Raw genomic sequence first — 27,989 nt, forward strand, 5'->3', positions numbered from 1 at the left:
CCAATGACTGACTGACTCACTCATTACTATCCTCCACATACAAATGATTCTAAATATTAATTTTACAAAATTTTTCTTCACCATTTTTCTTGGATTAACTTAGCACTTTTCTTATTCAATGTCTACCATATTTTCATACATACACCCTGAACAGGCATAGCACCATTAAAAGATGAACATAACATAATACATAATGATAATAAAACTAAAGCAAACATCCTAAACAAATACTTTGCATCAGCATTCTCAGCCCCAGGAGACAAAGACATATTACTTAATTTGAACCAAGTAGACAACATAGAAGATATAGTAGTACAAGAAAATGGAATCCAAAAACTATTAGCCAACACCAAACCAAATTAAGCGTCTGGACCTGATGGTATTCCAGCTAGATTACTCAAAGAACTAAGCAATGAGCTAGCCCCAGTGTTCAAAATACTCTTTCAGGCATCGCTTAACCAGGGCAGAGTACTAAAGGAGTGGAAAGAAGCTAATGTCACCCCCCCCCCCATTTAAAAAAGGAGAAAAATCTGACCCAAGAAACTACAGACCAGTATCACTTACCAGCATCACATGTAAAATCCTAGAACACATAATTTGTAGTAACATCAAAAACCACTTAGCCAAACATAATGTCCTCACCCCATACCAACATGGCTTTAGGAAATATAGATCATGTGAAACACAACTAATAGGACTAATTGATGATTTTTCAAAAGGTTTAGATAATAGTGAACAAATAGATGCTATCTTACTAGATTTTTCTAAGGCTTTTGACAAAGTTCACCACCATAGTTTGCTTAAAAAATTAAAATATTTCATCATTAATGGTCCACTGCATCAGTGGATTAAAGATTTTCTGATAGGGAGAGAATAAACTGTAATAATAAATGAATCTAAATCAACACCAATAACAGTAAACTCAGGTGTACCTCAAGGAACAGTCGTAGGTCCACTACTACTTTTAATTTACATAAATGATTTACCAAATTGCATTACTTCAGGAACAAAAGTCAGATTATTTGCAGACGATTGCATAATATACAGAACAATAAAAACAACACAAGACACAGATATTTTACAAAGAGAATTAGATGAATTACAGAAATGGGAATCAAATTGGAGCATGTCTTTCCACCCAGAAAAATGTCAGTTGTTAAGAGTAACAAAAAAACTAAAACAAATTAATTCCACTTATCTTATGCATGGCAAACCAGTAACACAGACTAAAAACGCAAAATACCTAGGTGTTATAATAAATGAAAAACTGTCATGGAATCCACATATTGATGAAACTACAAAAAAATCAAACAAAGCATTAGGATTTATTAAAAGAAATTTCTATAAATCAAATAAGAACATAAAACTAAAATGTTATTTAACCTTGGTTAGGCCAATAATAGAATATGCATCCTCCGTTTGGGACCCCTCAACTCAAGAAAACATTAAGAAACTGGAACAGACACAAAATAGAGCAGTGAGATTCATAACAAACGAATATTCACATTTGACTAGAGTAACACCTTTAGTAAAATCACTAAATTTAGAAAGCCTTCATGACAGAAGGCTCAAAAGTAAAGTAGCAATCATACATAAAATACTGAACCATAATCTTCAAATACAAAAACAAAATTTAATAAAATACTCTGAAAGACACAAAGATAAAGGCACATTCCTCGTCCCATATGCTAGGACAAATTTGTACAAATACTCCTTCTTCCCTAGTGCTATTAGAGCATGGAATGGGTTGCCTGTGCTAGCCAGGAAAACCAGTGACTTGGCAGAATTTAAGTCATTGGTTAATATGCATGACTAAATGCATGACGCGTAGCCGTAGGACGTAATCTTCTTTTTTGAAGTAACATCTGTATTATATAAGATAAGATATGCATATAACCAACACCAATTACAAAATAAGTAAAAACAAAATCGTACAACCCGCCAGAGTTGGCCTTAGGTATAGGAAAACTAGGCAGCTGCATTGGGCCTCCTATTGGTGGGAGCCTCTCACAGTTATAAAAACATTTCAAAACCTGTATCTAATCTCAAATATAGCAGAGTACTATGGCTCTACGTCTACTACCCTAACTCTAAGTCTCTACTATGACTCAAGGTTTACTGACAAATGTTTAAATCTATTTTTTAGACTACTTATGTTAGACAAGCTTTGTTTTTTATCAATTGAATAATTTTTTTTGGTGCTTATTTTTATTTCGTTATTTTATTTGGGGTAATCAAATTCACTTTGCCTAGGCCTTAAACCTGCACTTAAACCCCCAAGTGCAAAGCATGACTCTCTGTAAACTGCCGGTACAAACAGTACAATCATAAGTACTTTTTTTTCTTGAGGTTTAGAATGAGATGTTCATAAAGCCAGTTTGTCCATAGTTTCCATAATGCTGATTCTGAGTAAAATAAATTTTGTAAACCCTTCCAACCTGCCATTCCTTAATAATAACTTGTATAACCCACAGGTTATATGTGGGAAAATGTGAAAATAGGCTGAATCTAGAATTTTAAACTTTCGAAAGTCCTTGTGTTTTTGTCTTGGGGCTTTTGTGGACATTTTTCTCTCAAACTGTTCCTTTTGTTTACTAAAAAAGTTATTTCACCCTTACAGGATGTAAATGACAGGCCAATGAAATTAGTGTATATGTGAAGGCTATGTAGTTTGCATGCAAAGATATTTTTTTCTTTAGCCCTGTAACTGATAGACCAAAGAAGTGTAGTTTTTTTTTTTTTTGGGTTGGGGGGGGGGGTGTGTCTAAATTTGACTGTTCCTTGGGAGAAGACAATCACTTTTTGTAGTAACCTAATGAAACACAACTATAAGACATGTCTTGATCCTAGGCTTTATTGAACAAGAATGACAAAACAGTTCATGATAACACATTACACACACACAAGCTGGCCTGGAGACACCAAGACATTCTGACATATCACGACACACAAGAAACATAAATACACAACACTATTTACAACTGACAGGCTACAGACAACTGTGAATATAAGGCTTAGAACTCATGGGCCAAAAAGTTATTTGATTTGGAGAGATCATACAAAAAGTTGTTACACAGGACATCGCAAAAGAAAAATAAATTCCTACTTTACGCATTTTGGTATTGCTTTCTTTGTATCCTAAAAGCATAATTTCTTGTACATCTGTCATATGTTACATTTTATACACTCACTATGTCAAAATTTGCTGTATAATTCATACAATTGTATAGGAAATAAGCCAAGGCCAGCTGTACAAATCTACTATAGAAATGTGTACAAGATTCTGATTTGAAACAACTTACCAGAAGCATTTGGCTTACTGTCACGCTTTTTCTGGAAATCTCTGTATTTATCCTCACTGTCCATGTGTATGGCATCCCGTTTTGTTAGAGGGGGAAGAGATCTGTGGTCTTTGTAATCCACCCAAGCTCGCTCTGAAGGAACATAATAAGCAGGTCCTCTATAGCAGTGAGACATACCATCGCCACTCAAGTAGGTATCCACAGGCATAGGATTCCAGTAGCCACGTTCAAATAGATTTTGTCCCTTGCTGGTAGCATACTTACAAAATTTAGGCCCTTTGCTGGTGCTTAAAAATCTGTCAGACATGTTTTTCAATGAGTATTTCTGCCTGCACTGTTTAGAAAATATTAAATTAAAAATAATTATTGTTAATATCTTGATTGAGCATAGATGAAACAATCTATTAGGAGATATATTCTTAATAATAATATTATTTTTCTGCCACTGTTAACAAACCCAGTAAGGTGCTTTAAAGGGAGATATACAAACATAAAATGGCTAAAATGATTTAATTGGTAACTGTAGTGCATGTCATGCCCAAGTAGGTATTGAGCGTCTGGTCTACTAATAAAAAGAATTACTGCTCGAATGTGAGACTATTCACTAGTTTTACTAACAGAAAAATGGTATATGATGACATGCACACTAGAATTAACTAGGGTAGATAAAACTCAATCAGAAGTTATCCTAAAGATTTATTTAGTGTACATTAGGCTTTTAAATATCATATATAAGGGACACAACCTAGTGTCTGCATGAGGAAGGCGCTCAGTCTGTTTAATTCATAAATACTTATGGTTAACAAATCTATTTCAATATTCTGTTTCAAAAGTGATTATTCTTATTGTATTTATTTAATGAAAGAAGTACTTGTATTTCATCTTGCGGATATTTCTTAAGTGCTTTATTCACTTAGAAGTTTTATTGTGTTTAAATTTCTAAAAAAAATGCATACAAAGAAAAAAAAATTCTAAGTGTCAATGTTTTTGAAATTTGAGACTAAAGAACTATGTGATTTTAATGGGAAATGAGTTCTAAACTTTCTGTCTTTGTGTCAACAATGCACACATATGCATATCACATGATTATGTCTTAGAACCCATTCCTTGCATATGGCATTCATCATTATTTTAGCACTAATGTCACAGAGAGAATAGTGTATGCAGGTTCACTGATTGCAGAATAACCCTTGGACTTTTGTAGGACTAAACAGACAGAACTATTCTGAAATTATTGCTTTTAAGAAATTTTTAAGCAAAAAATCTAGCATGGGTCAGGGTGGGTTATGTAGTTAGCAAGCTTTATAAAGTTTATGTTAGACTTTAAAAAGTAGCCTATTAATTTGATTCAAAATGACTTAAACTTGAGTAGATCTATTGTACTCTAAGTATTTATCATTGCTGTGGCTTCATACTGCTTGACAATAAACCCACTGTAAAGCAAATTCATTTTTACATTATTATTGATTATATACTATGATACTTATAATAATAATACTACTTGAATGATGATAGCAATCTCAGAATCTGTCATGTAAGTTGTAATTAATATCATGCCTATCTAATCATTAATGTTACAAATAAAATAAATTATATTGGTATACAAAAAACAACACTAAATAAAAATCGCCACATTACTAGATTAGATATAAATAAATTTTAGATCCAAAAAGATATATAGATCTATTATTGTTGAATAGTTTGCAAATCAAAATGGACGCTAAATTTGTTGCTAAGCAATTGCTATATAACTAGGGCAAATCTATTTTTTTAATTAAAGAGTGACAAATTATTTCTATAGTCTAGTCTATAGTCTATAGTATAGAATAGCTATTTCGTATTATTAGGGCAGGCTATGTGTTTAAAACATAACCTTTTCGCTTTATATAATTTACTAGATTTAGATCTAATTAATAATGTAGGCCTATGCCAAAGTCAATAGAATTTTATAATATGTTTAGTGCCTATAGACTAGATTCTAGATCCTATATTTCATTATTTGCCTATATTCCTATATCTAAGATTCTAAAATTTAACACTCACCTATATATAATTGTGTCATTGTTATGTAAACATCAAATCAAATGTGCAGACACAGATAGTGCAACAGTTCTTTCATTTTCAAGGTCTCCACACACGATAATGGCCCAAGCAAATAGATCTAGTAAGGACAATATAGGCAATGTGGGGCCAGTTGCTGACTCTCATGGAGAATTCGCTTATTTACCTCCTCCAGCCCCTTTTTATGAGCAAGAAGGCTTAAAGGAAAAGCTGATCAGAAAGACTAAAGAAAACCCATTTGTTCCACTAGGTAAGCACACTCACACTGCACTCAAATTGAGTCAAATGAACTTTATGAAGTTATGAACTACAGTAACTTACGTTTATCGAACAAGTTAAGCTCATTCGCCGACATTTTTTATGTTTGAATTTGTGTATCTCCGTAAAAATTAGACCTAGAAAAAAACTGTATCTGTGAACTCCTCATCCATTTTTCTTAAAAAGTAGACATGTTTTATTCTATTACTACTCATAGTTAAACTTATACTTATATAAATTTGATGTTAAAATCATTTAAAATGGGTCAGGTTGATGATTTCAAAAGCTTAAATTAACAAACACTTTTTTACCTTTATCTTATCTTATCGAACATATTAAGAACTTATCGAACACACGAGAAGTATGGTGTTTTAAAAGTGTTATAATCATAAAATTTTGTGAAAAGTATGGTGTTTCAAAAGTGTTATAATCTATATTTTTTTTTATTTATATCATTTTCTTTTTACGCCATGTCAAGAAAGACAGATTTTTAGTCATTTTCAAATGGTCCACATCGAAGGAATCTATCACTGATCAGCTCTGTTTAGAAACTGACGGTGCTAAGCCCAGTAACGCATTACCGTAGTACTTATTTAGGTCTAAGCTATTTTGAGACATAAGGCCATTAATAAATTAAATCCAGATATTATTTATTTGAGGGAGAGCCTAATAAGCTTTGGTAGCCAATAGATAATCCCGCCCTCCCCAAGTCATTGCAGGACACAACAGTTTACTTGGTTGACCTAAAAACAAAATCTCAATGATCTCTGGATACAGTGTCTTGACTGTTTCTCTCCCCCACCCCCGACCTTTTTTTTTTTACCTGCCCAAGACTTTTTTTTCTCAAAATACCATATCTGCATTCTATACCCCCCCCCCCTTTTGCCCTTTCGTTTTATTAATATCTCTTCACATCAAGCACATGCGCTAGGTATTGGTTTATAACACATAATTCAGAAGTTAATAGAATGGGGCAAATTCAGAAGTTCATGGAATGGGGCATCTGAAAAGAAACAACAACTGAATACATTCCACTCTGTTCCTTCCGGTGGTTGCGCATAGATGCTATTAGCATCAAGCTATAATATATGTGTCATAAAATCAAGCTTTTAAAATGGGTACAATTAGTGCATATCGATGTAAATCTATTTACTTAAAAAAATATAGCACATTTACGGTAAACCACAAATAGCTGATACAAATTGTAACATGATTAATTTATATCTGTACTTTGCATTACATTATTTTAAAAAATAACAATTAAAAAATATATAATTTAAATATTTTGTCTTCTTTGGGTTATATCCCTTTGATGTTTATTTTTAACATTAAAATGGCGTTCAATATCTTACGAAGCTGAGATTGCTTATATAAAAACTGCTATTATCGAACACCCCCTTTTTAAACCTCAATTTTCATGTTTAGGTAACAAAGGACACTTTCAAATAAATAGTTGTAAATATTTCTCAGCCTAATTAGAAGCGTATTATATAGTTTTTTTGAGCTGAAGCATCATTAGCATTAAAAAATACCCTTAACCCGAGACTCACTCCACTCTTCCCAAGAGTTCAAAAAATGTGAAATTTTTATACCAATATTACCAATGCACTTTGAATATAAGTAAAAAAATGATCCTCGGGTGAAAATGAAACTAATTATAACTTAACTATAAAGAAATGGATGATGCACAATAAGAATGGACTAGTTTCTTTATAATCATCGAAATAAAGGAGAGTTTTTAAAAATACAATGGGGTGTTCGATAAGTACCTTAAAACGAAGGTGTTCGATAGATGTAAGTTACTCTAGACCTAGACTCTAGACTAATTATAATTGACTTGATTTTGATTGACTGATACTGATACACTGAGTGATTCTGAGACGGATTGAATGTCATATTAAAATTATTATTATAATATAATTTAATAATTAGAATCTAAATAACTAAGAACTGACTGAGACCAACTGAGTATTAATTATAATTAATATAGATCTAATTATTATTAATATTTGAAATATGCTTAAAAACAACATGGCAAACATGGACATGGTGGTCAGTAAAGCCAGTTTAGTTAAAGGTATCTCATCTGCTGGGCATCTATTCTAAACTCTTAGAAACTCTAAACTATAATACTATTACCTTTAGAATATTTATAACTTAAACTTCAAGTTTTAAAGCCATTAAAGGTCTTTTAACTCTTAATTAATTGACTTTTAAATCAAATGACTTAATAAATTTTAAGTTTTAGTAACATAAATCATAAACAATAACAGTCACACAGCGACAATCTCAATGTCACAACTGTGAGTTGACAAACGTTACAAAATAAAAAAAAAAAAAGAAAGACCAAGTTACTCGGCGAGTACTCAGTCTAGGTCTAGATCTAGTAATTTACTAGATCTAATAGAAGTAATAATATAAAATAGGATAGATCAATAGACAAGTATTATAGTATTAGTCTATTTATATATAATATCAATTAATAACAAATTAATGTAGAACTAAGTCTAGCTTTCACTTTTTTTTAGCCAACTTACCTGAGAGTCCTGTATTACATCTATATCTAGACTAAATTTTAGTTTTATTTATGTTTTTTTTGTTAAATTCTTATTTTTTAATTTAAATTCATAGATCTGTATTTAAATTTTTTTTTTATATCATTACATTAGGTTTGAAGCAATTTTATTGATTTATACACATGGCGTCAATAAAAAAATATTTTTAAATCATTGTTTTTCAGGTGTCATTTTCACGACAGTTGTGCTTGCCATTGGCGTGTCAACAATGAGAAGTGGAGATGGACGTAAAGCGCAGCTAATGATGAGGTTAAGAGTGGGTGGACAAGCCTTTGCTGTATTGGCTTTACTAGCTGGAGTATATCATAAGACGAATTCAGAGAAACAAGATAATTGATATTATATGTATCTCAGTAATAACAATTGTTTTTTTGTTGACACTGCTTTAGTTTGTGTATTGTATAATTTGTATAGATTTTTGCTTTGTAGCTTTATTTCTAATTATTTTTTTTATATTTTTTTTTAAGTTATACCGTATATATTGAACATTTTTAACTCGATCATCAGGTCCTTTTGAACGAATTTATTTCTTTTTCCTGTTACTGTGGATTTACTTTTTAAAGGGATCTTTTTTTAAGAGCTCTTTTTTTTCATTATGGCTCTAATATAAATATAGTAATTTAATTTGATTTTCTTTTTCTGATATAATACCTTATGCAAAAACTATACAGTGACATTTCAAGACGTTTCCATATAGCCATAAACATTTTTTTTCATTAGATTATGTAGGCAGGTTAGAAATTCTAACTTTTTGTTATGTATATCAGTTATTCTTGTGTAATTGGATGGCTGTGTAATTGGATGGCTGCCTGGTCGTGCGGTTTGCTCGCTGGACTGTCGTTCGGATTTATCGACGGTCGAGGGTTCAAACCCTGCCCGCTCCCATCCCCCGTCGTCCTGCGGGAGGTTTGGACTAGGAAGTAAACTATCTTCAACTCTGAAGGAACATCCGAATTATGTAAAACATTTTAATTTTGTTAAAGTATGACGTTGTTGATTGAAATATTTTGATATTGTTTTTTGTTTAACTAGATGCTATTTACTAGACATTCTTTATATTTATGGGAATGTTCCTAGGCCTACATTTCTAGTTGTACAAAATACCGTATATAGTATGTCAATATACTTTATTATTTTGGTTTATGCTTAGTTAAACAAAATATATTTATAAACAGTAACATATCAATGTGCTTAAATTTAAGAAGCTTAGCTCAAGTTGTACATTAGTACACCTAACCATCCAAAGTTGGGCTGATTTATGTTATATTACGTTTTCTCTTGTGATGTTTATATTTCAGCAAATCTCTTTTGTGACTATTGTACAGATTAGTTATATTATTATAATTTGGTTTGTTTGAAATGTGTTCTGATGGCTTTATTCTGAAAGCATGAAAATTTGACGAAAGTATTAAAAGTATAAACTTTTCACAGTATGAATGTTTTTGATCTTTGACTATACTGATGTACAAATTGTCCTACATTAACCAGTACCTGCTAAATTGTATTTATAAGCGTTTTTTGTTTTTAGAACTGATAACAATTAAGACATTGTCTTAGAGCTAGAAGATTAAGTTAAGAATGCAGTATTAAACATGGCTTTGCAGATCCATCTGGGAGATAAATAATATGCTAACATCTAACTCAGAAAAAGCCTGTTTATTTAAGTTCTGCAGGATGTTTTCTTTGATTTGGGTTTCCAATGCATTTGCTTCCATGTGTCTAGTATAACATTAAATTTTAAAGCATTTCTGTTATGCTAGTGTCCTTTCATTATCTGTACAGGATATGGGCCATACAAAGCAAGTTGTATGTGATGCAAGTTCCTTTTAATTAAGTCTTTTAATTGAAAAGAATTTAATAATCATACAATGTACATTAAGCTGACATTCATCCACAAGGAAGCTATATGTTTCTTCATTCTAATTGTTGATAACACACCCACGTGATTAACTCCCAGTCCACCAACGGGATAGGTACACTTGACAGTGCTGGCCTTATTAACTCTTTATCTCTGTAATAATTTTCCACGTTCTGACAGAATTATTCTTTTTTCACATTTGTACATTCTACCCTGTTATGATTAAACTTCAATAACATTTTTGTTTGCTGTAAGAAAACGCTACTTTTAGTATATAATTATAGGAGAATGATGCTAATTAACACTAATTACATTTTCTAAAACAAAAAATTAATTTAGTTTAATGAGGTCAAATCAATGTTGGTATCGTTAATTAGGAGAGAAAGAGTTAATTGCATTTGACTGTTTATAGCTCCCAGTCTCATACCCATACAGATTTATAAATTAATATATAAGGGGCTGATTTTGTTTTTGTTTTTAAAGAACTTAAATACTTAGTGAAGGTTTAAAACGGTTCTGATAAAGAAAGCATAATTTTTAAGTCATAAGTGATATGTTATAAGTATGATTTTATAAGTGACTGGTCTAATACATTTCACAATATTTGCATTTTAGATTTTTTGTTGTTATGGATGTAACCTTGTGTATAATAGTGTACAATATATAAACCTTAGATAAGTATGGTCTAACCTAACAATGAAATGTTTATTAAAATTTGTATTTCTCTACATATCTCTTAATAGACCTGTGCACTTCTTCCAGCTCTCCAATCGGTCTAAATAGTGTAGGTCTATTTAGCGTATTTCCTTAACTAAAGTTGGGCTTTTAGTACAGAGTTGATCATCTAATGATGAAACCATCACCTTTGTAATCAATTATTTTACAGAGATAGACTTAAAATACCTTGTGTCTGTATATGTACAAGTGTTGTTGTGCTACTGTTTGTATGTTGTAAATAAATTAATTTTTAGAGTTCTAATACTCGGAATGAGTAAAATGTAAATCTTAAGAATTCTAATACACGATGAGCAAAATATACATTGGATGCCCTTAATTTTGATTTGGGGAAAGAGCATTACTTTTTAATGTCAGGGAAAGTTTAAAACTGTGCATTTTGTGTGCTTGGTGCTAAGGTAAGTGACTGTAGGGTTTGGAGGCAGTTGGCCAATGTCATGGGATGGTCAAAGTGGAAAATGAAACATGTTGATTGATCACTCTTTGGTAAAGACTTTGCTCATCAATCTATAATATAATCAGAATATTGTCAATGTGAGCCCAATACTGATATTTAATGATGGCTTATGAACGGGTTGATGGTGTGAGGAAATGAGTGTTTCTGTGTAGGCTACTACAAAGGAATGTATTACTATAAGTGCCGTTTGTCAACATTCCATTTTATAGGAGGTAATTGTTGGAAGTTGTGAAACGTCAACACAAAACTTCAGAGCACTAAAGAGTTAATGCACAAAGGGATTGGCACAAGTTAATACTGCATTGCAGTCACTGCGACTTGTGGAATATGCAAAGCAGTAAACGATTTTTTTAACATTTTTTTTGCACTTGACCCTGCCTTCATTACCTGCATCAAAGAAAACGTATGCAACGTTTCATGAAGCATGTTCGCCCGTGAGTTGTTTCTAACTCTAAAGCAGACCCTGACTTTTGAATGTTGGGGCTTGTGCAATAAATGGCAACTTTATTAGAGGGAGACCCATTAGTGCACCTTGTGCTGCTAGCTGCATTTCCTGCACAGACAAAAACACGCCGAGAACAAGTATGAGTAACACCATTGAACGATGGAATATTAAATATGATTTTCACCTATTTCAAAAGCTGCGGGCTTTTCACTGCACGGACCAAAAGTTAGGAACTTGCTCCCCATTGATCTCAGACAACATGCTACACTACTTTCAAGAAGAACATGAAGACCTACCTGTTAAAAACTTTTTAAGATTAGTTTGTCATGTTAGCTCTCGTGTTTGTGTTTGTAATGTTATCACAGCGCCTTGAGCCTACATTTTGTTTGTTAACAGCGTTTTATAAATACAATTATTATTATAGAGGGGATATGTAAGTAAATGTTTGTAAAATGTTTTTTACATGTTTCGGATGTTCCTTCTGAGTTGAAGTTTAATCCTAGCCCAAACCTCCCGCAGGACGACGGTGGATGGGAGCGGGCAGGGTTTGAACCCGGGACCATCGATAAGTCCGAACAACAGTTAGCGCGCAAACCCACGACCAGGCAGTTGTAGGCCTATTTAAGGGATATACTGCGGGCTTGGTTCTTCTTCAATTAATACTCGCATAGTGTGACCCGAGTTTGTCTAGCGTGTTACAAAGAATATAGGACAGGATGTTGTACATTATTGAAATAAAATATAGAATCTAGATTATAAAAATCCATGAAGATGAATAGGCCTATGATTCTAGAGCCTACTATCAACATAAATGTGTAAAAATGGCTGAAAAGTGTTTTATTTTCGGATGTTACTTCAGAGTTGAAGATAATTTACTTCCTAGTCCAAACCTCCCGGGGGATGGGAATGTGTAGGGTTTGAACCCGGTACCAGCGCGCACACCATACGACCGTGACCTCCGTGACTCTTATGTCGAAGGTGCCGATACGAACAGGCAGATAGGGCCTTACTAATTCCATGTGAATATCACCAATCTCACCCGAGGGCGACTCTAGGCAATATTATAACTGGCTAAAGTTATTCTTTTTTTTTTTTAACTACCGGTATTTAAAAATCAAAGTTCCCCCCCCCCCCCCCCCCAAAAAAAAAATTAAACGTTGGTAGGCCTAGATCTATATAGTAGAACATGGAAGCAGTCATTGATAAAATCAACGTATTTGTTATTTCGCGTAGTAGACCCTAATGCCTATTTTTTTTTTTTAAATTATTATTATAGTGTTATTTAGTGATTGTCTTCTACTCCGAAGAGTAAAGATATGAGTGAAATAATTCACGTGACTACGCAGATCCAGTTACTAACAGCATATTTTGCCACTGATGCAAAGCCATTGTCCATTGGGGGTCTTTTCATATGTGCCTGTACATTTACGGCAAGGGATTTTCTTTGGTTATAATAATAGCCTAATATTTTAAAAAATAACTATCGAGAAGTTCGCTAAATTACAACAGGTATGTAGACCCATGCACGTAGGACGTAGATCTTTTGAAGGAACGTGGGTAATTTATATAGGTCTGTGAAGTAGATGCTAAATCTACTCTAGTAGAATGGATAATGCTGCTGCTCTCCCTTCATTAAATTTCAAGTAATCGATTGAAATCTAAATTTCTATTGGTGCTTTGCGTGACTTGCTACTGTTTCTTAGCATTTTAGACATTGTTGATCAATGGCGGCCCTTGATAAAGTATGTATAATATATATATAAATTATTCAATTCCAATAATTATTGTTTGTAATTCTCATTCTCAAAAATTATTTAAGGAAATAACGTAAAGTATAGATCTAGTTAATCAGCAATGTTCTGAAGCGCTGTTAATGTTAAATTAAAACATGTAATCTATTTTTTTAAAATTATTATTACTGAGTATAATATAAATATAACTTTAACTTTATTTAAAATTTTTAAATGGTAATATTAAATATCATTAATTATTAGTAGATATATTAGTTCTGACAACTTATGACATTTATCATATCATTTCATATGATTGTCATCAGGGTTCTATATCTATTTGTGTATAGACTATTCTCATAAAGTAGGCCTAATTAATTTAGTATATAACTTCTAAGTCTATAATACTACTAGTCTAGAGATCTTGTTCTACATGATTAATTAATTAATTACCTATTTATAGCTTGAACCTTAGATGATGTCGAAGCATCTTTATCTAATAGATTAAATTGTAGTTTAGTCTATTTTTGAGATCTATGTTTAAATCTACAGTTATATAAGATCTAAGAGCTGTTAAAAAATATCGTTTACTGCAAATTAATTAATCTAAAACAATAAATGTTGACCTATGATGCTTCAGATTCCAACTATTAACTAAATATATTATTTAACAGTTTTGCAAAATGCTCAGCAACACAAGCTATTTTCAAGACATGTAGGGATCCGGCTCATATTTTACTATCCGGTCATATCAAAAAGTACTATCCGGTGCACCCCTAATATACCCTCTAGAAATATTGTAAATTCTTATTTTATTGAATGCAATTGATAAAAACTAAACATAAGAAGAGAAATTTTAGTTTCATTATCAATAAAAAATACAATAGTTTTTTACTAATACAGATGTAGAACAGATTGTCTATGGACACAAAATGTTTCCAATTGTCGCATTAGTCCACATCAATCTGCCATTATTATATACAATTAGATCTATATTGTATCTATATATATATATCACATAATTTCTACATGATCTAGATCTAATTTTAGTCAAGCATTTTTAGGCAACATTAACCTATTCACTACTATTTCAGGTTAAAAAATATCATGATTAACTCAAAAGCAAAGAGAGATAATTCTTAAGAACAACGAACAATTTATAAAAAACTTGAAAATTAAAGTGATAAAAAAAATCTTAAAATATTTTAAAATACTTTAGAACAAAAACAAGTTTAAAAAAAACTTAATTTCCTATTTATACATTACAGTATCTGTACTTTTGTGTTCAGAAAAGAAGAAGCAGTAGACAACTGGTTTTCACTAAAAAAAAAACCAGCTGCAAACTATTTTGTCTCACTTAGAATGAGACGTAGTTAGCTTAGAAAATTAAACATTCTTGTCAGTAATTTTCTTCTTTAATTGTATAACATAAGATCGTACCGTAATAATATTGGTAACAAAAAAGATTTGAAATATCAAAATTAGGTAAGTTTCTAGACAATACCCTAGACATTTTTAGCCCAAATTTTTGTATGTCCTACACTACCTTGAAATCCCTAATGTAAGAAACAATCTTTGAAACTTAAATACTTGAAAGACAATTTAAAAAAAAAGAATCAACTCATTTAAAAGTTTGTAATATGCTAGTTGAAAAGATCTTGCGCAGAAGGAGTATTATATTTATTCTGCTGGTAATATTTGAAGGTTTTAAGATAAACCACGAATATAATAATAGGGCTTGTCTTCAAGTCCTAGGAGAAATGCAGTATGCAGCTGTGACCTACAAATAACCATAGTCCGCCGGTGGTCGATTAAGGTTTTCTTTTCGCCATCTACATCTGTCCTCGGCAGCAGATTTTCTTTTGGTCGCAAATCTATCAGCCTTTATAAGTGACCTTTAGCTGTCTCATTCTGAAGCCACCTGCAACCAGGTACCCTCTCTTATATGTCAGTTAGAGCAAGTTGGCGCCTAAGATGGTCTTTAAAGTGTTTCCGTGGGGCACCTCTGTAATGTCGACCACCTAAAATATAATAAGATGAGAACTACTGAAAAAATGAAATTTGTTTTACTTTATATGTCTATGACTTACATACTTATAGTTTTTACTTAAACTAATATCAAGTTTTTTTTGTAGGTGTGATGCTCAATCATGATGGATGACTCCTTTTAACATTCATGTTACTTAAAGTCACTGTGAGAACATTTAGCAATGAATCTTGATGTTACTCGAGGTCTTTTAAATAGAGAAAAGGCTTTTTATGAAGAATCAACAATCACAACTAAAGCTACACCCGACTCAGATGATATAGCTCTGAAAAAACAATTACCTCTCCGACAGCAAATTAGTCGACCAACCTTAAAGAATAATGCTTCAAACAGTTTAAAGGAAGAACATAATTTGATCTGTACTCAAAATAACAATGGTAAGATAATCACCCCATGCCAGATTCTTAATTGTGAAAATGGTGATACTTCAAAACAGACACTCTCAGAAACACAAACATTGCAGAGATCTAAAAGAACATCTTCTTTTTTGAATCCTTTTTCCAAACCTGTTAGTGCCATTGATGTTCAAAATATATTAAGTGATAACAATTCTAATTATTCTACATCAGTACCGTTGTACACATCACCTGCTGTCCCTCAACAAAATTTTAAAAGAAATTTGTTTTTAAGACCTGCTAACAGTAACAAAGAAAAAAATCTTGAGGGCTTTGATGCTCCAGATGGTGGTAAGTTACAGCTGCAAAATGTGTCTCAAAAAGTTGGTCAGACCTCACCCATTGATAAAAAATATTTAAATAAACAAGTCCTTGAAACAATGTTTTACTTTGCCTCTAGCATTCCACTGAATGCTTTGGAACTACAAATTCAACATCCTGATGCTATCCACCAGATGCAGCAGCCTCATAATAACTCATATTTAGCATCTAGCATGCCATTGCAGACAAAAGAAGATTGTAAGCCATCAAGCTTAGTCTTCAAACCCCATGACATAAATTATGCTGACATTCAGAAAATGGCAGAAATCCCTTGTGAGAAATCTTCAGGTGGGAAACCAATAACTGATTCTAATGTTGATTCTTTTCACTCAAGCCATCATGAAAACATCAAAGCCATTACAGGTAATCACTCTGAACTCGGTTACTCATTAACATTTATAAAAAAAATCCACCCAACAAGGATAGAAAAAAAAATAAATCTGTACCTGTTTTTTTTTTTAACATTATATTTATCTGCTGTTAGCAATTTATTTGTACAATAATTGATTTGCAGGTCCTTTGTTATTATATTTTTTTTTTACTTTTATTTCTATTATTTTTTTTTTTTAAATAATTTTTATATTAAAAAAAAAACTTGAATACATCTCACGCAAGTGACAACTTCCATGTTATTAAGGAAGAAAGACAGAATCACATGTTAAATGAGTAAAATCTCTCTTTCCATTATTCACTGAGAAGCAAAACAAAACGATGATATCATTTTTTTTTAACTTAGTATTTGTTTCTCATTTTTTCAAAATTTATAGAGTTGGGAAAAGTGGTTAATTAGGTTTAGATGTGGGGAAAATGTATGAGAGAAAGTAAGACAACTAAAGAGTATAGGGACACCATTCCTTTGCATATGACTTGCCCCCCCAGATAGAGAATGAATTTTCTTCTTATAGTATTTTAAGAGTGTAGCTCAAAATTGTTTTTCTTTATTATATTAGCCTTTTTCTTTATTATATTATCCTTGAGTAACAATGTCTGAATAATGTGTCAAGCAATACTGAAACATTTTCAAAATTATAACAATAATTTAAAAATTTAGGTTTCATTTTGACATTTTTAAAATCAAATTCACTCTTTCTCAGTAAAATAAGTTTCTGCAATTTATTCTCTTATAGGAAAATCACTTATCCAAAAAAGTACAGCAGGTGTAAATAAAGAAGAAATGAATCTGAAGAGTGTTACTGATGCTGTTGAAAAGATAGAGAAGTTTTATCTACTAGAAAAAGACAACAAACATCTAATAGCTGTAGAAAAAAAATATTTAACAACTTCTTCAGCACATAATCAGTTATTGTCAGAAAGACCAATAGTTTCTAGTCATAAACACCTACGGCCAACAGTCGACAGTATACCTCAGCAGGTCAGCTTTCTTTCAAAAGATCTTGTTTCGATCCACCAAACAACTTTCTCCAATGAGAGCAACGCTAATCATAATGAAAGCTACAGCTTTTATAGTCAACAAGCAAAGTCTCATTTAAAAGATAAGGATCACCTTACTAAAATGGCAGCAAAATTAACTAGCCAAGATGATTTTCTGTACAATGATCAACAACTGAAACTTCTTCAGGATCAGTTAAAGTCCAAAAATGATACAGTTCAACAGCAGATAAAACAGAGGTCTACATATGTGCAGCATTCAAGGCCTTCATCCAGAGAAAGCACTAGTTTTTATCCCCCACATGCTAAATCAGTGACAAATGATTATGCTCACTATAGCTTAGGAAAAAAAAATAATACTGAAATTCAAGTTCCCATGGTAATGAATTATAGAGAACAAAATGCTTCCATGCAACAGCAAACCAAAATTTCTTCAAAAATGATCAATACTAACATTCAAAATATAAAACAGCCAGTTACAGAAACTAAAATTAATCCTACTTACAACCAAATTGAAGCAAAGTTAGTTAAAAAAGACTTAAATATAATGGCACCTCAAGATCAGAAATTTTCAAGATATGATAATCAACTTAAGTCACAAGATTTAAGTACCAAAGTGACTCCACCTCAATCTGACATTAACCCTCAACAATTTGTATCCAGGACTCATTTTCTGAAACTAGCACAAGAACAACAAAAGACTGTGGACCAGACACAATCAGAAGAATTTAAAAAGTTAAAACGATTTAGCATCATTAAACAGAAATCTTTTCCTAATGCTGAAGAAGATTGTATGAATAAGGATAATGAGTCTACAGAGGGCAGGCCAGTGTCAGCAAGAACAATCCTAGAAGAATCCAAAAATATTATCGATAACAAAAATAACCAAGTACAAAGTGACAATGAGGAAGTCAACAGTAACTATGGTACAGATTCAGAAGCAGATAATGCCAGTGAATTTTCTCCATCTGAGTGAGTACTAATTAAGAACTAAAACCTTTTATTTTATAATTATTATAGTCTGCTGAGAGTGGTGGCTTGTAAAAAATAGAATACAAGTTTAATGAAAAACATTAAAAAAAACAACACATTGCAGCACTAACACTGATGAATTCCATAATGTAAGAATACTTTAATATTAACACTCTTAAGACTTAAAAAAAAAAAAAAAAAAAAAAACAGTTACGGTAATTGATTGATAAAAAAATTATACAAATTAAAAAAATATATATTTTAATTTTGTGAAGACATAATGTTAGTTTATTTACAATGTTTTTTATTAATTGGGGTGTTGCTGGGTGACTATAGTGAATAAATTAGTTGGTGGAAATGTATGGAATGGCTAATAGCATACACATGCAATACAACCCTTGCTGATCTGTTGATTTTTTAAAATGTATAAATTTTGTTTACTAGCATATCCTAATTTATATCTAGTTTTAATTTTGTAAAAATCAAATGAGCATAATTTTTTAATAAATGAGAAAATCCAAACATCATTTGTAGCAAATATATTACAGACCTGCCTACCGTTACGCAAAATGCGTATTCGTTACGCAAAATCTCCCAAAAATGACCGTCAGTACGCAAATACGCATTGAACCCGTCGCGTTACGCTTTTCGTATCCTTTTTTTCCCCCCTCTCTTGACTAGCTTACGAGCGGTCACGGAGGTCACGCTAAGCCGTTTTGTTGGCCGGGGGGGGACAGAAAAGGTGGGGGAACACATTGTGTCCAGATCTATACGTTGATTGGTTCTTAAAAGCAATTAGATTTAGTCTAGAAATGAAGAACGCGAGAGTGAGGGAGTGGCGGGTTGGTACCGTCAGTTAGCTGATACACCAACGTGACTTTTTTTTTGTAAGTTCATTAGTAGAAATTAATTATGTTGAATCCCTGATTCCTGTATTCATTTGTATAGAAAAAAATATCGAAGTGCTATCGATTCAAAACACATTGAGTGACATTGTAGATATCTAGTCTAGATCTGGATTCTAGATCTAGAAAGCTTGTTATACAGGAATAGATCTAGCTAGTCATTACGTTAAGTCGTTAGTCATGATTCTCTACATTTCTCAACAATCTAGATCCAATTTAGTTGTAGTATGATTTAGATTGATTAGATCTAGATCGATAACATCTACTACCATCTAGTCTCGATCTAGACTAGATTCTTAGTATAGAATAGATCAAGGATGAAGGTAGGCTTACGAAAGTTTGGAGTAGACCTACGTTTGTAGCGGATCCACGGCATCGGTAACACTCTCGAGCCCAGATCTAGGTCTGGAGTAGATTATATTCATTATATAGACATAGATCTAGTCTAGATATCATCTCTATTGTCGTATTGATCTAGATTTAGATTGTAGATTTAAACATGACATCTAGATCTAATATTATATATATATATATGACAAAGTAGTGGATCTCGTAAGTGTTACGCATTCTGGTTCCAAAATACGCATTTTGACCATCAGCGTTACGCATTTGGATTTTTTTTGGTAGGCAGGTCTGATATTAATATTTCACTATTTGTACTTTGTTACTATTTTAGAGAGAGACAACTTGGTGATGGAGAGAGTAGTGATGAAGATGGAGAAGAAGAAGCTTTAGAGTCTTACTATGAGGCAAATAGTTCTGATGGTGAGTCTTGAAATGACTATTGCTCTTTAGCTTTCAAATGCTACTTGGGATACAGTGTGGAATATCTAGAATAAAAATAGTGAATTGATGGCCATAGTTTAAAATTAATAATAAAACTGTAAAAATTAATATTTGAAGAATGTTTAAAAACTAGATTCATAAAAATGGTGACTAGCATTCATGCTGTCTGCGCTCTGTTACATCATACCATTCATGAAAGCATATAAAGGCACATTCCTCGTCCCATATGCCAGGACAAATTTGTACAAATGCTCCTTCTTCCCTAGAGCTATTATAGCATGGAATGGGTTGCCTGAGCTAGCCAGGAAAACCAGTGACTTGGCAGAAATTAAGTCATTGGTTAATATGCATGACTGAATGCATGACCCGTAGGACGTAATCATCTTCTTTTTTGAAGTAACGTCTGTATTATATAGGATAAGATAAGATGAAAGCATTTGTACTGTATAACCTTAGAGGGGAGGCAGCTTAAGAGTTGACATTCACCTAATTATTTCAATAACTCTTACCAAAATAACATTCACATCAGAAAACTAGTGTGAATCTTTTTTCCTTTCAAACTTAAGTACATTTTAAAAAGCAATATGTATTGAATTAAGTTTATCATATAGATACATTTGATTTTAATGGTTTGATGATATCTATCTCTCTTACTTTCTATCTGTCTGTTTTTCTGTCTGCGTCCATTAAGTATATATATATATATATATATATATATATATATATATATATATATATATATATATATATATATATATATATAAAGCTAACTGTCATTTCTAATGCAAGTTGCAAGCTGCGAGTATGTATTAAATTAACATAAAGTGGCAGATATGTTGCTTACTAAAAAGAAAGTAATATTAAAGAAATGAATGTTTTCTTTATTTATTCTCTAGCAGGATCTGAGTCCTACTCCACTAGAAGCACAAGCCCTACTAGACAACCTGTTATAACAACAATCCAAGAAACCAAAAGTCAAACTCTTAAGTCAGTCTCTTCCAACAGTGTTGTTATCAAACCTGCCTTTATATTTAGTCTTTTTAAAAACATCCCACCTACACTGAACTTTGTAGAGGAAGGAGAAAAAGGTAAGAAAAACATTTTTTATTTGCATCCTTTACTAGCTTTGATCCATAGACTAGTTTTGATCAGTCTCAATAGCTAACTCAATAGCTAACTCCTTCCTTCATTGTATACTTCTTTCCTTAGTATCACTCAAACTTCTTTTGTTCTATATCAACCTGCGGTTAATTTTAATCTTTGACACTTTTGTCGCGGGCCACAAGAATGAAAACATAGGCCTACAAAAACAAAATCAAATTGACCTGAAACTATCTGATTTGAAACCATAGATCCAGTTCTTCATTATTTAATGGGATATTTGAAATTCATTTTTTTTTTTTTTTCACGGGCTGAAAATGATTTTATTTATCTACCTAAAATATGAGCAACATTGTAGCTAGCTTTACTACCGACTCATTTTCTTGTCTTTTTGGTCAATATTCCCTTCAATCTTCCAATGTCTTGGCATACTTTAACAATCTTTTATTCGCTGCTCAAACCAAGAATGTCGTCATATTTGCTTTATTATGCCATTTATTTGTTGCTGTCTTTCTTTACAAATCAAATATGTTGGCATAGTATCATGTTCCACAAAAAAGTAAAGCCAAGTTCCTTACCATCCAGCTACCAAGCCTCTGAAAATATACAAGGAAAGATATTTGTCATAAATAATGTGAACTTCATTTCAAACAATATTGTATAAAGGATTTATAGATTGCAATGCAACCCTGTTTTTAAAAAGGATCATTTTGTTTTTTCAGACACCAAAAAAAAAGCCAAAATATAATCTGAATATTTTGACCATTTAAAGTAAATTTTATCATAACATTTTGATTTTGTTTGTACGATTAATGTTTTAAAATCATCTTCATTGTATATTTTTTAGCTGAGACTTTACCCTGGGAACTCAGAAAGTTGCTAAAATGGAAACTTAGCCCTATAACACCAATTGTTGTTAAAACTGCTATTGGTCGGATAGGCTTTAGAATTACAAAAAGTAAGTGTTTTTTTTAAGTTACTTTTTTTTTAGTTTTTTTTTTTTTGTTATTAAAAAGCAATTTGTATGATTAGGAAATATATAGTTTTGAAGCACAGATTTTTAACTCACTTTTGAAATTACTTTTTTGTTGTGTATGTTAGAAATGATTCTTTGACATTTTAAAATTTACTGTTGGTGATTACAAAATATTAAATTATGCATAAATTGAGATTTTATAAGTCATAATATTTAAAATTCTGCATCTAGAAAATTATGAATGGATGGGATGTTTTGGCAAACACATGAAAGCTCAGTGCTTTAAGCAACTCAGAGATTTTCAAAAGGTACAGTTTATCTTTGTAATAAAATTTCTAAATAAACAGTCATGCTTGTTAATTAGAGACTTAACTCTGCTTAGTCATTTGGTTGATTCAGGCAATCCATTCAATGCTTTAATAGCACAAGGGACGAATGAATTTGTCCTAGCATATGGAATAAAAAAGTGCCTTTAATGCTATGTCACCAATTGTTGTTCAAACTTTATGCCTGTACTGTATTTGTTAATGGTGCTATATAAATCAGATTATTGCTAATATAATTTTTAATGTGTGTGTGTGGGGGGGGGGGGGGGGAATCAAGACTAAAAACATTTTTTTTATACTATTAGATTTTTTTATAAATTTTATGATGCTGTCATTTAAAAAAAATGACATTCAGCCAACAATTAGTTTTACAATGCAAAATAAATGGCAAAAAAAAAAATATGAAAATGTTTTTATTGAGAAAATTCTATTTTTAAAACTTATAAATGTATGTTATATGCTTTGAAAAACTTATTTATACTTTTCTTAACCTCTCTTGTTTTCATTGATCTTTGTTCTCTTATTAATGACTAAATGATCTTTCTTTAGCTGAACCACTTTCCAGGATCTTTCAACATTGGACGTAAAGACAAACTTTGGCGTAATCTCTCAAGGATGCAGGCTCACTTTGGCAAAAAGGAATTCAACTTTTTCCCTCAAACTTTTGTCTTGCCTACAGACAATAAGCTGTTGAAGAGAATCTGGGAGGAGGGATCAGGAAAACAGAAATGGATTGTTAAACCTGTAAGTAGTGATCTAGTAACCTCAATTAGTTAGTCAGTTTTCTTTACTATAAATTTTTAATGCAAATCATTGATTTCAAAATTTTGCTTATTTGCTTTGCCCTAGCTAAAATGTACCCTATAGAACCCTAATGTTAGTTTTTAACAACTCCACAGTGCCTCATTGTAAAGCAGCAAGGACACTGATTCATATTAGTTTTTGTAAACTATCTTAGCTCATAGAAAAAACTGAACCTAATTTAACTTAAGATCAATATTAACTTCTATAATTTTGATATAATAGGTAAAAGCTTCAAAAATATCATTTTTATCTCCTGGTAAAAAAAAACAATAAAAAAAAACCCAACAACCTTGCTAATGAGGCTGAGTTTATAGCTCTCTATTTTATGGAAGAAAATGTTGACACTTTTTTTACAAAGATTATAACAACTCACTCTGTCTGTCTGTCTAGTAAAATGTTTGTACAAATTATTTTGCACCCATTCTCAGACCAAGTAGAAACTGTGCACAATTGATAAAGACATGAATCAATAAAAAAAAGTAACAAATTATACAATTAATTATTTAGTTTGACACCAACAAGGGGAACTAATCCTTAAGAATTGACTGATATGACTAAATTTAATGGGTTTAGTGCCCTTTGAAACCTTTGTTTCTCCCAACGCCTAATGGGCTTCACTCCTGATTTTTCCTTGAGGTTTTCTTCTGAAGCCTTAGTACCACAAGGCAGTGAGGGTTTGAAGTCAGAGTACCCCTCTCCTAGGTTGACAAGCTCCATCTGCCCGAAGCTCGGGTTTTGTGGTGCCAGGTATCCACCTTCACCCCTTCACCTGTTTGTAAGAGCAGTTTTGTGGGCTTAGTTGTCGGAGACTATCTGAGACGCGTGCCTTTAAAAGTATTTTATAGACAATGGAAGCTTACGCCATTGACACCTCCAAGCCAAGACAACCTTTGAAATCTTAAATAATTGTTAATGCTATTTCTCCCTCAAGCATTCTCAGATCAAGTTGATACTTTAATTAATTATTTATTGTATCTAACAAAACATGGATCAATAAAAACAAAAATCTACAATTAGTAAATTAATTATTGGTAATTAATTAAAATTTTGTTTGATATCAAATAAGGGTTAGGGTTTGGGAAATCTATATTTTCAAATGAAACCTAGAAACTACATTTCATTTAAACTTTGCCTACATCACCAATTTACCAATTTATTTAATACTAAAAGCTCAGAACATTATTACAAAAGACAAATTTATCAATTTATGTTCAATAAAAAATAGTACACAAATTGATAAAAACATATTTCCATTTATGTAAAGTAAGTTCCCCTTTCAGACCTTGTGGTATATAAGGCAGATGATGTAAAGGTCATCTGTTTCTGTGGCCTACAGTTTACTAGGGTGTCATGTGGCCAGCACAACGACCATCCGCCTATACTTTTCCCCAACTAATGTCAGGTACTCATTAGAGTTGGGTGAACTCAGAGGCGCCCAAAGATCCTGAAATATAAAAAAATCCGTGTCTTCACCAGGATTTGAACCCAGGACCCCCGGTTCAGAAACCAAGCGCTTTACTACTCAGCTACTGGTCCTGTTTATGTACATTATCATAAAACATATTTCAGAGTAGTTTTTTTTTACTAATTAATTATTTTCCTATTATAATGGCAATATCTTCAATTCCAAAGATTAAGGATGAGTGCAGTGTTTCACATTAATATGTAAACCCAGTTGTGACCTGCATATTTTTCCACATATCTTGCAGAAAAAGCTGTTGTCCGCTGGCAGTCTATTTTAATTTTCTTTTTGTCCTCTGAACTGTCTTCAATTAGGGCTTTTCTTTGGGTCTTAAATATGGTTCCTGTAGCCTTTGTGAAAGCTCTCCAACTGTCTCTTTTAGAGTCAAACTGCTGCCAGCTACTTTCTCTATGCCAGTGAGTTGATCTTTATTGTGCTTACAGGGGGCACTTGTTACAGCATCCTCCTTTAAGCTCAACTAAGAACATTGCATTTAGCATGTGGTGGTTGTCTTCCATACTGGATAAGTGTCCGACCCAGTGCAGCTATTGAGTGGTAATTAGTGCTTCTATGAGGTTGCGTGTCAATGTGTTATGCGCCAGGAGGCCCATTGACTCCGACTTCAGCCTGCTTTTCTTTCTGGGTGTGCTCCCATAGCCTTTGATCATCCAAGATCATCTGCAAGGCAGCAGGTGTTTATTTTCGGAGTTTTCTCTCCTAGATGAACTGCTATCCCTAGCTAACGGGTTTCATCTACCCGGGTTTAGAGTTAGAGCGCCCTATACTCGCTTTTTGCAATCATTTCCCTGGATTTCTGAGATGTTTTTAGTAAATATTCTAACCACAAACTCTGGCGTATAGCCAAATGTCTCAACCAGGAAGAAAACAGAACAACTCCTATAGTAATAGAAAAGGACAACAAACCCCTGAAAGGCCAAGAAGCAGCAAATGAATTCATTAAGTTTTTCCAAAGCGTAGGACAAATACAAATTAATGAAAGTAGAAATAAAGATGTAAACTCAGAAATCCAAGATAAATTTAAAGAAAACAATCCAGCTTACTCCTTGGGAATGACCACTAATCTTAAAATGAAGGAACTAGATGAATCCCTAAAAGTCCTCAAACCAAAACAAGCCCCGGGCCCAGACAAAATATCAAATGACATGCTTCTTCACTTGGGTCCTCAAGCCAAAAGAAAACTGCTACAATTATTCAATGCTAGCTGGAAATCTGGCAGAATTCCAAACATCTGGAAAAAAGCCATTATGATCCCTATACTAAAGAACGGCAAGCCAAGAAATAAACTGGATAGCTACCGTCCCATCAGCCTCACTAGCTGTACTTGCAAACTGATGGAAAGAGTGATAAATAGAAGGCTGACATGGATCCTTGAGTCAAATAACCTACTCACTGAAGCCCAGGCTGGCTTTAGAAAAGGCAGATCAACAGAAGATCAAATTGCCTTCATCACACAAGAAATAGCAGACGGCTTTCAAGAAAAGAAACCAACAACAATTGTGTGGGTTGACTTAGAAAAAGCATTTGACAAAGTCTGGGAACAAGGTCTCCTGCTCAAGCTAATCCAGCATCACATATCCCACAGAATGTACAACTGGATAAAGGAATACCTAAATAATAGAAAAGCCTTAGTTTGCATGCAAGGACAAAGAAGCCACACAGTGGGTATAAAAAATGGTGTCCCCCAAGGAGGAGTCCTATCCCCAACACTTTTCCTAATATTCATAAACGATCTAAATCAAAACCTACCCAAAAAAGTTAAGAGCAGCATGTATGCCGATGACCTTGCCTTAATTAGCACAGAAGAATATGTAGGAACATCGAAATTTCGATTACAAGATGCTCTTGATAAACTCAATAATTGGTCCAAAGACTGGGGCATGTCGATTAACACAAAAAAGACAACATATACCATATTCTCACTGTCAACAAAACAACAAACAATAAAATTAACATTAGATAAGGAAGCTTTAGAAAAAAATGACAGCCCTACTTATCTTGGAGTCACCTATGACCCGAGACTAACCTGGAAAAAACAAATAGATAAAACACAGAGTAAAGGCATCCAGAGACTATCCCTCTTGAAAAAATTAGCTGGCACAGATTGGGGAGCTAATCACAACATCCTGAAAAAGACCTATACCAGTTATGTAAGACCTGTACTAGAATATGGAGCCACAGCATGGGGCTCAGCAGCCCAAACCAACCTAAGAAAAATAGACAAGGTTCAAAATATTGGTCTAAGGATAATGACAGGAGCAATCAAAACAACACCCATAAGAGCTATGGAGGAAACCGCTGCCCTGATCTCTCTGGATGAAAGAAGAGAAATAAAAATCCTTTCCCAATTCACTAAATTGGAAACCTTGGAGAGGCACCCACTCAGAACAAAAATCCACAAAACTGGCACAAAAAAACGTCTCAAAAGGACCAATTTCATACAGGAATCTCTAAACCTAAAAAAGAAACACCAACTTGAAAATTACTCTGGAATCCTCGATACACTATAATGAATCTCCACCCTGGGACGAAAGCCCTCTTCCTACTATAAGGGACCATATTGAAAACATAAAAAGAAAATCTGATTACAGACCAACAGAGCTCAAGGAAATAGTGAACTGTTTTCTACATACCAATTACCCTAGCAATCAGTGGATCAGAGTTTACACGGATGGCTCATCCCATAAAGCCACCACAAATGGAGGAGCTGGAATACTTATCGAATGGCCAGATGGAGGAAAACTAGAAAAATCCTTTGCAACTGGAGAGCTCTCTGACAGTCACAGAGCAGAAAGGGAAGCACTAGCACTAGCTGCTACCATGCTAGCAAATCATCCAAGTTCCCCTCACAGTCAGATTGTCTTTCTAACAGACGCAAAAACAACCCTCCAAAACTCTGATTCCCCTTATATTAAAAACCTCAGAACAGCACTCACAAAGCTCAACCACAACAGCAAAAAAAACTGTTATTTAATGGATACCAGCTCACATACAACTAGCAGGAAATGAGAAGGCTGACACACTCGCCAAGAGTGGGAGAACAAACTCGCAAGTAAACTCTGCAC

General features: G+C 32.8%; 2 protein-coding genes across 7 annotated transcripts in view; one reads left to right on the forward strand and one right to left on the reverse strand.

Annotated features, from left to right (window-relative positions):
* Positions 1 to 27,989, reverse strand: part of LOC106069462 (uncharacterized) — a 38,427-nt gene that overhangs the window by 1,446 nt on the left and 8,992 nt on the right. The window contains exons 2-3 of the mRNA XM_013229127.2: positions 4,941 to 4,992; positions 3,303 to 3,636 (exon numbers count right to left, since the gene is read on the reverse strand). Of these exons, the coding sequence (XP_013084581.1) occupies positions 3,303 to 3,609 (307 nt within the window). The 5' untranslated portion in view covers positions 3,610 to 3,636; positions 4,941 to 4,992. The remainder of the gene's footprint in view (positions 1 to 3,302; positions 3,637 to 4,940; positions 4,993 to 27,989) is intronic.
* LOC106069449 (tubulin monoglutamylase TTLL4-like) overlaps positions 12,986 to 27,989 on the forward strand; it is a 32,886-nt gene continuing 17,882 nt past the window's right edge. For 2 of the 6 annotated variants that reach the window (XM_056005699.1, XM_056005722.1), the window contains exons 1-8: positions 12,987 to 13,434; positions 15,558 to 16,548; positions 17,313 to 18,546; positions 20,128 to 20,216; positions 21,134 to 21,325; positions 22,186 to 22,296; positions 22,546 to 22,622; positions 23,190 to 23,384. In XM_056005699.1, the coding sequence (XP_055861674.1) occupies positions 15,633 to 16,548; positions 17,313 to 18,546; positions 20,128 to 20,216; positions 21,134 to 21,325; positions 22,186 to 22,296; positions 22,546 to 22,622; positions 23,190 to 23,384 (2,814 nt within the window). In that variant the 5' untranslated portion in view covers positions 12,987 to 13,434; positions 15,558 to 15,632. The other 4 variants (XM_056005715.1, XM_056005729.1, XM_056005736.1 and 1 more) reach the window with 4 other exon arrangements.

Source organism: Biomphalaria glabrata, chromosome 1 (assembly GCF_947242115.1).
Source record: "Biomphalaria glabrata chromosome 1, xgBioGlab47.1, whole genome shotgun sequence".
Taxonomy (NCBI): Eukaryota; Metazoa; Mollusca; class Gastropoda; family Planorbidae; genus Biomphalaria; species Biomphalaria glabrata.